The sequence below is a fragment of the Oreochromis niloticus genome, linkage group LG3, assembly GCF_001858045.2.
Source record: "Oreochromis niloticus isolate F11D_XX linkage group LG3, O_niloticus_UMD_NMBU, whole genome shotgun sequence".
Lineage (NCBI taxonomy): Eukaryota > Metazoa > Chordata > Actinopteri > Cichliformes > Cichlidae > Oreochromis > Oreochromis niloticus.
In genome coordinates, this window is record NC_031967.2 from 24,307,421 (window position 1) to 24,319,504 (window position 12,084).

At 38.5% G+C, this 12,084-nt stretch overlaps 1 protein-coding gene across 1 annotated transcript; it reads left to right on the plus strand.

The window, feature by feature from the left end:
- The first annotated feature begins 616 nt into the window (after positions 1–616).
- LOC109201294 (putative killer cell immunoglobulin-like receptor like protein KIR3DP1) lies at positions 617–6,561 on the plus strand. The gene is made up of 13 exons (XM_025905653.1): positions 617–671; positions 802–1,077; positions 1,858–2,124; positions 3,075–3,353; positions 3,988–4,107; positions 4,244–4,259; positions 4,339–4,430; positions 4,831–4,881; positions 4,989–5,051; positions 5,152–5,211; positions 5,568–5,630; positions 5,850–5,912; positions 6,024–6,561. The coding sequence occupies exons 1-13, from the start codon at positions 665–667 to the stop codon at positions 6,029–6,031; spliced, it is 1,365 nt and encodes a 454-aa protein (XP_025761438.1). The 5' UTR covers positions 617–664; the 3' UTR covers positions 6,032–6,561.
- The last annotated feature ends 5,523 nt before the right edge of the window (positions 6,562–12,084 follow it).

Consider the following 12,084-nt stretch of genomic DNA (forward strand, 5'->3'; position numbering starts at 1 on the left):
TACCCAAATCACAAAGATAAAGATTGACATTAATGAACACTGATGTGGGTGAATAGGCTCGGTGTAAATATGATGCAACTCCCTTGAATTCCCACAGGAATAACAGACACCATTCAGTGTAGTGTCACTTTAGAGTATTAAAGGAAAATGTAGAGAGGACACAAAACATCTAAAAGTAATTTGTATGTCCAACATTTGTCTTTGAATAGATGAAGAATAAATCAGAGGGAATCTGTAGTGTAGTTTTGTATGAAGACAGTCTAATGTGTCACATGCAGGTAAATATTTTCTGTTTGGTGCTAGAAGCTAAATGACTGAGTGAATGTGTAAAGTGTGATCATTTCTATAACAAAGTTCTTCCTGAAGCAAGTGACAATCTGATGAACTTTTTCCTGTAAACTCCACAGCAAGTAAACCCAGAGCCACACTGACAGCACAGAGTTCAGTCATACCAGCAGGGGGCAGTGTGACACTGAGCTGCTCTGTGGAGGGCTCTGCTGGCTGGAAGTTTGACTGGTTCAGACGTGATTCAGTCTCTTCTAAAGCTCAGCTCATGAGAGGAAATGAAGCAAACAGAGTTATTAGTGTCTCACAAGGAGGTCTGTACCACTGCAGAGGAGGGAGAGGAGATCCAGTTTACTACACAGAGGACAGTGCTCCAGTTATGATTGGTGAGTGTTAAGTTTTGTTCTGAAATGAAACAAATTCATGATTAATGTAAAAGTAGTACCTGATGAAAATGAAAGTTTTGTTTCCTGATATTCTTTTATTTTCTATTTTTATTTGTTTGTTGGGGAACAGTTCAGGCTGTTGTGAAAGTGCAGCAGAGTTGGTCTCAAATGTTCACTGGTGAGACAATAACCTTAAAATGTGAAATAAAGGAAGGTGAAAACAGGGAGATGAAATATGAATGGAAGTTACCTCGCAGAAACACCCCCAACACAAACAGCCCTCCAACATCCAGTGAATACAGGATCAGCAGAGTTTCAGTGTCCCACAGTGGAGACTACAGATGTCGGGGTAGCAGTGACTATCTCTTAACAGGATGGAGTGATGCCTTCAGACTGACAGTTTCATGTAAGTTGGACCATGATTCATGCTGACATTTAATCTTTTAATGTTTACATCTGTCTTAACAGGAAAACTGTTACTGCAAACTGAAAGCGAGAGTTCAAGAACCGATAAGTGGGATCGATAAGCAGGCAGAGACTAATGATTCCCAGGACTTGGACTACTGGAAACCAGTTCTCTACTCCCATCCCTGCATGCAGGATTACTAATTACTGTTTGTGTTTTTAGATAAATTAATCAGTGTTTAAAGTGTGATCAGTAGTGTAACAAGTTTATTCTTTATTATGTTTGAATTTTTTCTTATTTTGTTTCTTCAACAGCAAGTAAACCCAGAGCCACACTGACGGCACAAAGTTCAGTCATACCAGCAGGGGGCAGTGTGACACTGAGCTGCTCTGTGGAGGGCTCTGCTGGCTGGAAGTTTGACTGGTTCAGACGTGATTCAGTCTCTTCTAAAGCTCAGCTCATGAGAGGAAATGAAGCAAACAGAGTTATTAGTGTCTCACAAGGAGGTCTGTACCACTGCAGAGGAGGGAGAGGAGATCCAGTTTACTACACAGAGGACAGCAGTGACGTCACAGTTAAAGAAACTCGTGAGTTTAATTATTTTATTTCTGCCAAGCTGAGAGAGGTGATTTTGTGTTCTGTGCTAACAATTTTATTCAACAACTGTGAGTTTATTAACCCTGAGATGAGAGACAACTACAGACAAATAGAAGAATGTATTCAGTCTTTTTTATCTTCATGTTTCTATTTGTCTCTAACTGGATATTTTTCTGTGAACAGTTCCCAGTAAGCCCACTGTGACCCTGCAGCCATCCTGGACTCAGATATACAGCGGTGAGACAGTCACTGTCAGATGTGAGATTCAGGGAGGTGAAGGAGCTCAGTGGACGTATGAATGGAGAGCAGCCAAGTTAAACACACCTCCAACATCCAATGAATACAGAATCATCAGAGCTACTGAGTCTGACAGTGGAGGATACAGCTGCCGGGGCAGAAGGGACTATTTCTTCTCAGAGTGGAGTGATATCGTCACACTGACTGTATCATGTAAGATCTTTCATCCAGAGTATCTAAATAAGGAAAAAGCACTTCTTCTTTCTTACAGCTTTATAACTGTCTTTCATGTTGGTCAGTAAAATGTTTAGTTTTTATTCCAACAACAAAAACCTGAACAGCAGCTTTTTATTCACAGTGAAGAGAACAAAACATATGAGAGTAACTTCTCTGCTGTGCAGCTCTAATACATGAAAGATGAAATGCAGAACAAATGCTGAATCTGTCTCAGCTGCTCCACCACATCCACTAAGAAACATTAAATCCACTGTCTCTGTATTTTGCTGCACACATGGAGGGTTCAGGTTTGTGCAAAGTGATTAAAGAGTCTGGTCTCATGAGCAACACATTCTGTGTCTTTTTTCACTGAATGAAAACTGAACTGCAGACTGAAATATGGCCTCATTGTATTGGACGCTGGTCTGTGCTGGTATGTTATTCATTCAGATTATTGAGATTTATCCTCAGATATCACTCAGACATATTACACTGAGGGATTTTAATGTGTGTTTGCATCTGTATCACAACAATGAAAAGAACCTAATGACTTCGTCTTGGAGTGCATTAGTGTGAGAACACTTTTTTATTTTTTCTCTATTTTTTTTTAAGTTTTCAAATTCAGAAATGTTCATTACACAATCCTGCTCAGTCATTAGGATTTCGATAACTTAAAGATCTGGAAATGTTTAACTTTTATAGTCATCTGTTGATTGCTTATAAGTAAACTTATCAGTAATGCTTTAAATTAAGTATAGCATTTAAAACGTATACTTTAAAAAAAATACAGCAAAGTAAATATGAAAATTCACAGTGCTGATCAAAATGGGTATGAGAGTGGTACAGAGTGCACAGTTTGCTGATATCATCCATCCATTTCTGTCTAATTATTTAAAATGTTCTGATTCAGTCATTGACTTTTGTTCATTTTCTAAACTGAACTGCAGATAAACCAAAGGCCAAACTGAGAGCTGATAACACAGCTGTTCCAGTAGGGGGCAGTGTGACCCTGACCTGCTCTGTGAACTCATCATCATCATCTGGATGGAAATACTACTGGTACAGAGATGAGAAATCCTCTGAAGCCCTGACCACACAAGATGCAGTTTTCCACTCAAATGGACAAATCAGTGTCTCACAGGAAGGACTCTACAGGTGCAGAGGAGGAAGAGGAAACCCAGTTTACTACACAGAGGACAGCCAAGAAGTTCAGATTAACAAAACTGGTGAGTTTGGATTCAGCAACAATGTTGAATAGATTGATGATTGAGGATTAATATGAAGGCCAAACACAATTATATCTCATGGTAACCTCTTTGGCATTGTAATACTATTCTTATTGGAAATGATGAACATGAATAGTCATGTAAAATGTGGAGTCTAGTGTCAGGAATGTGATCCAAGGAGGGGAGACTAGGTGAGATTATGAATGTGAAACAACCACTTTCAGCAAATCTCCAAATCAACATAAATTCACAATTAGTTCTGTATCAACTCTACAAGTAACACTGCAAGTAGTATAGAACAGGAGTCACAACATCAAACCACAGAGCAGAGTCATGCTGACAGTTTCTGACAGGAAACAGAAAATCTCAATGTAAACATCAGTTTTTGTGTTTTTTATATTAAGATTTCACATGTTTGACATATTTATATAGTAAAAGTTTGTAAAGCAGATTTACTGAAGTCAACATTTTGTGTTCATTGTGTGGAGTCAAATCATTTAAACACAGCAGGAGTTGATTCAAAGTGATTTCTAGTTGAGGGAAACAGATGAACTGGATCTTTTTCAAGAGAATTTTTATAAACTGATCTTATGAAATTTAAAATATAATTAAGATTTATTGTTTGTTGTTACAGTAACTGTGTCAGGAGTTGACAGCTCTTCATCTCCTGTGTGGTTGATTGTTGGACTGGTTTGTGGAGTCTCTCTCATTATTATTCTCCTGCTCTTGTTGTATTGCTGCAGACAGTCCAAGTGTAAGAGCCTCTTCTTTTCATTCTGTATTAGAGAGTTTATTTACTACATGGACTTTAATTATTTACACATATATGTGAACTCTTATGGAACAATTCACATCACAAACATGTGTAATAACATTTGTTTCTTTCACAGATTCCTGCTTCACCAGGTTGGTAAAATACTTTTTATTATTATTTTAAACAAACATCAGTTACTTTTGAGTTTATTGTGTTTATTTCATGTTTTAGGTGGATCCAGTCTGAGAGTCACAGTCCGGGCTCCTCCACAAATCATGGAGTCAACCAGAATGAAACTCATGAATACAACTCTCTTCATCCTGGTCAGCACTTAAACCGATCTTTATTATCATTATTAATATTGACTTTTCATTCAGTCTCCATTAACAGGAACATTTCTCAGGTTCAGTTTGTGCTCAGCAGTTTTTCAAAGAACATTTATCGAAATCCAGTTGGACAAACATCCAAATAACCAACTGACTACATGCACCAAAGATCAGAAACAAACAGGATTTTACAACCTGATTGTTTCTTTAACTCGACTGGAAGAATCCACAAATGTTATTGTTTCATATCAGAACAACACAAACAGTAACACCATGATGGGTTCATGCTCTGAAAATATCTGATAGTCCTGGATTTGATTTAAACACAACTAGTGAAACTCTTTCTTTGACTGATGACATTAAAATGAAACTCTGACTCTGGTTTCTTTTCATGAAGGTGATGCTAACCTCTATGAATCCATCACACAAGAGGAAGACACTGGAACTGGTACAGTTCATATTTAGAAAAGCTCAGAGCAGCTAGAGATGCAAGAAGCTTTTGATTTGAGGAGACTAACTGCAAGTGATGTGTTTACAAACATTTTTACATTTCAGGTGCAGATGAACCCCGAGACGTCACATACTCTGTTATTACACTTCAAAACCTTAGAAAGAAGAGTGAGTACACAAAACAGTCAGTGTAGAAATAAAAACCTGGAACATTTTTAAAGTGTTTCAAATGTATTACTTATTTTCATTAATCTGATCATCTTCACAGGGAAGCATCATAAACCAGAGCAGAGTGCTGTTTACTCTGAGGTGAAGACGGGAGCTGCAGGTACAGTCACAACAGTCTCATTCAGTGTTTGTACTTGAATGTGTCATCACATCATCATATTGCAGGTAATTATAGGTCAACATGGAGTTTAGTTATTCACTTACCAAGCTTAGCTACTACATACGACCACTACACATCAGCAGAGTTGAATCTTATACACATCGAGGGCCGTTCAGAGTTTAGTGTAAGTTTGTCTGCTTCATATACAGAATGATATTGTTATTGTACAGTATGGTATTGTCCATCTATATGTCCCCAAACTAAATAGTTTCTCTCATGTTTTTACTCTGTAGTAATGTTCTTGTCATCATATCTGTGCTGAACAAATGTGTCCTGAGCTCTGACGTCTCTTTTAGAGGACAGTCTGATGTATGCTGAGGTCAAACAGCCCAAAAAAGCAAAAGCCAAGAAAAACAAAGGTGAGCAAAGTCTGCCATCATCTCCACTGAATATTGTTCAACATGTTTATCTGCTCTTAAAATGTAAATCTGTTTATTTTAATATTTATATTTATGTATTAACAGTTCATCAGCTGATTAAAATCTATGATACTCAATTATCTTTGCATTAGTGGAGACATCCAGTTTCCTCCTGGTTAATGATATTATTGTCTTCAATGATCTTCTCTTCATTCACAGGAAAATCAAGTCCTGCAGCTGATGCAGCAGTTTATTCTGAAGTCACATCAGGAAGCTCTCTCAGTAATTCTGCTGCCATGCAGGCTGATTTATTCTTCACATTATTAAATGTCTTCAGCTCATAATATCTTTACATGTTGGAAATCACTTTGTCTTTTTGTGCTTGTCTTACAGGTCAGTGAGGAGAGCTGTAGCAGCAAAGCCAAGAAGAAGCTTTTTATGAAGCCACTCTTGCTCCTCTGCTCCCCAAATATCAGACATGCTCAGCTTTATGTACAGTTACAATATTAAATCATAATATCAGACATATTACTGTCTTTTAGTATAAAACAAATGCAGGTGTATTCCTATTTAATAGTTGTGCTCTTTATATTCAGTTATTTGTATAAAGATTTTGTAATAAACCTTGAATGTATCTAACATGTTCCAACAGCAGTGAGAACAAAGTGTGAAATATGTGATCTTTAGTATCTGACAGCACAACTTAAAGTCAGTGTTTGCAGTGTTTCACAAGTAAATACTGATATGGGACCAACAAATACTTTAACTGTGTTTGTCTAAAGATCTCATACATTATATAAATAAGAAATATATGATAGGCAGTGAATACATTTGAATATATGAATACATGTGTTTTATGTATCTATTTTGTCTCTGATCTTTTTATTCATCTATTGTTAGAAGGGAAAAAGTAAAATCTTTTTAAAGTTTAACTTAAATTTTTATGTTTGATTTTTTTTTCTGTATGAGATTATCCACAAACTAACAAGACAAACACGTAAACAGTTTGCATCAGCGTTGTCATGGAAACTGGAAATAAACAGATGTGAGTATTATTTGCAAAGTGGTCACTAACAGTACAGAGCATGACAGCAGTCTGCATGTATCTGACACAGAGGACTGAAGTAGAACATTTACAGAGAGAAGCTCTCTGTGTGCTGCTGTCACAGGATGCAGTCAAAGGAAAAGAGAACTTGTACATGTGGTAAATCAGCACGACTCAGAGAAGTCGCAGTATTATAATTTTCCATAACACTCACTTTTGAGCATTAACTGTTCACACAAGAATTTATTAATGTGACACAAATATCAGAGCTAAAAATCCAGACAGGTTCAACAGAGAACAATATAGAAACAAAACATCTCTTTGACCCTGCAGAGTCTCATTCTTTAGTCACAGTAAGGTGGGATCCTGTCAGGAGGAGGGCACAGGTCAGGGTCCTGCTCACTCAGGTGTACACTTAACCAGCTGGGTCGAGCTAGCTGGGAATTTTCCTCTGCAAAATCACCATAAACACTGCTGATCATGTGCTCTAATAACTCAACTGCATGTGCTGTAGATGGGTTTCCCTCTTCACTATCAATCATGCCCTTGTCTTATAAAGTAGGAGAGCAACAAGCACACTGGTGACTTTTTATTTTGTCCTGTCACCATTTGTAACTAATTTGTTGACTTTCAGTTATTTTAGTTCCCAATAAAATCTCATTTTTAATCATGTTCTGATGTTATATGGTCTGAATGCAGTCCTGTGTTCCTGTTGATTTAATTAAGCGGTAAATGCAAAAGTAACAGCGTGTTTTATGATGTATTTAATCAATTATAAATGCAACAATGGGAGTGATATGTTTTGGGGTTTTTTTGTAACTTTTATTTATCAAATACCAGACAGTTATAAAATACAAAGGTACATACAGAAAGGATAATCTCCCCCCAACCCTCCCCCTCCCCTGGTAATTGGAAAGTAAATATACTACAGAAAGATGTGTTAACCCACACACTTAAAAAAATTAATTAATTAAAAAAAACAGCAAGGTGCTAGTGCTAATCCTCGTATATTAATATTAATATTAATGGCTACTTGTTCCTCATTCCGAGTAAATACTAGAGTATCTTAAATGAAGTAATCTTCTGTTTCTACTGCCGGTAGAAACAGAAGAGTTTGTGCAAAGTCGTATAATAGACTACAAAGAGATTTCTCTAGCTGGTAGTTTTTCTAAGTATTTAAGCAATGGTTTCCAGTGAACAAAGACTCTATCAGACGAGCCTCTGAGGGAAAATTTTATCTTCTCCACTTTTAGGAGTCCTAGAATGTCATGTAAGCAGTTTTTGATTGATGCCAAAATTCAGAAACTTGGTGCATGCCCAAAACATGTGAGTAAGGTTGCAAGGTGTCTGTGAGCATCTATTGCATTTGTCATCAAATTTGTCTGGGTAGAGTTTTGACAATTTTTCTTTACCGTAGTATAGTCTGTGGAGGACTTCAAATTGTATTAATCAAAGTCTGGCACAACTGGATGACGGATTAATGGCCCCTACAGCTCCCTGATCCCAGTTCTGATTCCCATTTCATCTCAGCCCTATGGAAACAGATTCACTGGGTGGAGAAACTAGTTTGTAAAGGTAAGCGATATGGACCTTTAACAGGGTATTAGCTTTAAGAACCAAGTCTATTCCGCTGGGAGTTGGGATATGTGGGAATGAAGTTGAGTGTTTTTTTGCAAAATGTCGCAGCTGGAAATAGCGAAGAGAATCAGATTAAAGCAAGAAACAACTTGATCGAAACTTGCAAAAATACCATTTATGTATAAGTCACGCAGACTACAAAGTCCTTTATCTTCTAAAACAGAGAATCTTGAGTCCATCTTCACTGGAGCAAATAACTGATTGTTGCAAATGTTGGTTGCTAGAGGGAGTGTGAGCCATCCGAAGTGGCGTCTTATTTGTGACCAAATTTTTAATGTTCCAGCAACAACTGGGTTGGAAGATAAGCTTAATGAGGGTGACTGTAAGGCATCACATGCTAAAGCAATTTTTACATCCACTGGGAGGAGTGATATTGGTCAATAGGATGTGCAGTTCAGTGGGTCCCACTGGGTTCAATGGGAGTGATATGTTTTAACAATATACAGGAACACATATGTGGAGTTCCAGATTACTTACAGATTTTTACTTAAATCTGACTCCCAATACTCCAAAGGACCTTCACAAATATACACGTGATGAGTGTTAATAAATGTAATGTATAAAAAAGCAAAACATTGTCTCACATGGTTGATTTCATCATTTCATCATTGTGTCAGACATAAAATCTTAGGCTGCTGACACAACACCTTTATTCTGAAAGTGCCATCATAAACAGATGACAAATTAAAGGAAAAGTGTGTCAGTGAGGTGTGTGTGCATCATGTGCCTCCAGAACAGCTTCAGTGTTTCTTGGCATTGATCGTAAAAGTATCTGAAAATCTGATCTAGGGATGAACAGCATTACTTTAGAAAATAGCCCCTTTTATTGACTCACAGGGACTTTACCTTAATATAAATGGACCCTAACATGGCATCAAAGTCCCACAGCCCAACTACACCCTCAGGGTAGAGGTCAAAGGTCAGGATATACATGCTTGTCATGACGCCATTTACATAATTCTCATTCTGCACAAAAAAGCCTGAAGAACAGTTTGTTTTGATTTATTCAGATGCAGTTCAAGTGCTCCTAGCTTATATAGTTACACTTCAAACAGATTTACTCTATGAAGCACTCTTGCTGCATCCTCACCTGCTGGAGACAAAGGACATTAGATTCATCTCCAAACCAGCACATGTGGGAATTAAATGAACTGAAAGAAGAAAAAAACATTAGAAAAATGGACAGTTAAACGTTTTTTTGCAGGGGGTCAATAATGGTGGTGTGAGAGGACTTTAGAGTTTTTAAAGGAAACAGAAATTCTGCAGCGACTCTGAGGCTGAAAGACAAACAGTATTTGGAGTCTGCTGTTACCATTCCAGCTGTGTAGGTGGCAGTAATACAACTTTATACTGGTTCTCAGCCACTAATGAAAACGAAGAAGTGAACTTTTTACAGCTCTTCACAGCTTACTGTTATTAGTGTATTTTTATGTCATTTGATCAGCAATAATTCAGTTCATTAAAGTGTTTGAAATTAGCTGAATGACTGAATCACAGTTGAAAGGTTTTGTTTGTTGACCCTGTGTGTGATTATTGTGCTGCTGTTACAGCCCCATTTCTGTTTTACTTCTCAGCACTGCCATCATGTGTCTGAATACACTGTGCACAGTCAAATGTAATAACCTCAGTGAAAGATCTGATAACATTTAATGTCGTTGATCAGCAGGGCAGGCTGTTTTTGACCGGTTTGCCTTTTTTGAATAAAACTCTTGAAATTCTTTGCAAATGGAAAATGTCATTTATTTGTGATGTAAAACTTTTAAAGCACTGAAAGGAAAGTCTAATAAATTCAGATCTGCAAAGAAATCCATTCATTATGTTTTATTCAAGAGGCAATATCAGAGAGTATTACAAAATTAAACTGCAAACGATAACGTCTTTACTCTTCTGACTGGCCTACATGTGTGTGAAAGACTGTTGGTGGTCACCATCTATTCTCCCACAGGCTTATTTTTATCCACCGACAGGCCTCATGGTTTCTGGTTGAGCCACCATGAACAGAGGAAATGCAGCCTGTGGTTTCAGCCTGAAGTCTTCAGTGTAGCAGATGTTGTGTTTCATGTTATCAGCTCACAGTAGAGAGTTAAGATAAGACTTTATTGATCCCACGGCAGAGAAATTTGTGCGTTACCAAAGCTCAGGTACAGACAGCAGAAGAATACAAAGGATAGAATATAAGAATATAAAGAATATAAAGTCAAGAAATACAAAATAACTAAGATGATGCACTATATACAACGGTAGCTGAGGTTCTATGTTCACACATGCACAGTATGTGTTATGGATAGAGGGTTGTGGAAATATGCAAGTAATACATTTCAACTATTCTGCTGCTACTATTACTATATAAGTGACAGATATATATAAGTAGCTATAAATATAGACATGTGCATGCAAGCACATGTAAAAATACACATGCATCCATACACACTAAATCTACACACACACACACACACACACACACACACATACATACATTTATATGATGTGCCTGTACTGGAATAACAGTAATAATTATCAATGCTACATTAAGTATGCTCAACACTACGTTAAAACAGGCAAAAGTAGCATCATTGTGGTCTAAGGAGCTTGCAAAGAAAAGCGTCTGGACTTCTTTGAGTTGCTTGAAGACGTTTCACCTCTCATCCGAGAAGCTTCTTCAATTCTAATGTCAATGGTGGGGAGTCCCAGATTTAAACCCAGTGGGAGTTTCCCCCCCAAAGAGGGACAAAGGACCCCCTGATGATCCTCTACCTAATCACATGAGCCGAGGTGTGAAAGCGGGTGGGGGTCCTAATCAGCCAAGGTTTCGGGTGAGCTCATTGTGAAACCTGGCCCCACCCTATCATGTGATTTCCTGAGGTCAGATGGCCCAGGATGTGAGTGGGTGTTAAGGTGTCTGGGAAGGGAACTCAAAACTGGATTATAGATGGCAGACAGTTGGTGTTGTAAACCACCGCCTCTATTCAAAGATGGTCGCTCACAGTGGACGTAAATGGCTCCTTTCACTCCTCTTTCAAACCATCTGTCCTCTCTGTCCAAAATGTGAACGTTGGCATCCTCGAAAGAGTGACCTTTGTCCTTTAGATGCAGATGAACTGCTGAGTCTTGTCCTGTGGAGGTGGCTCTTCTATGTTGTGTCATGCGCTTGTGAAGTGGCTGTTTGGTCTCTCCGATGTCGAGGTCTGGGCATTCCTCGCTGCACTGTACCACATACACCACATTGTTCAGTTTGTGTTTAGGAGTTTTGTCTTTCGGGTGAACCAGTTTCTGTCTGAGTGTGTTGCTGGGTCTGAAGTCCTCTACATAGGAGAGACCAAACAGCCACTTCACAAGCGCAAGCCATTTACGTCCACTGTGAGCGACCATCTTTGAACAGAGGTGGTGGTTTACGACACCAACTGTCTGCCATCTATAATCCAGTTTTGAGATCACTTCCCAGACGCCTTAACGCCCACTCACATCCTGGGCCATCTGACCTCAGGAAATCACATGATAGGGTGGGGCCAGGTTTCACAATGAGCTCACCCGAAACCCTGGCTTATTAGGACCCCCACCCGCTTTCACACCTCGGCTCATGTGATTAGGTAGAGGATCATCAGGGGGTCCTTTGTCCCTCCTTGGGGGGATACTCCCACTGGGTTTAAATCTGGGACTCCCCACCATTGACATTAGAACTGAAGAAGCTTCTCGGATGAGAGGTGAAACGTCTTCAAGCAACTCAAAGAAGTCCAGACGCTTTTCTTCCCAAGCTCCTTAGACTATGATGAC

Bases quoted from the DNA above. Each gene is read 5' to 3' on its own strand.
- LOC109201294 (XM_025905653.1), top strand. The intron at 1,078-1,857 runs GTAAGTTGGACC...TTCTGTGAACAG, and splicing joins CTTCAGACTGACAGTTTCAT to TTCCCAGTAAGCCCACTGTG. The intron at 4,431-4,830 runs GTCAGCACTTAA...CTTTTCATGAAG, and splicing joins ATACAACTCTCTTCATCCTG to GTGATGCTAACCTCTATGAA.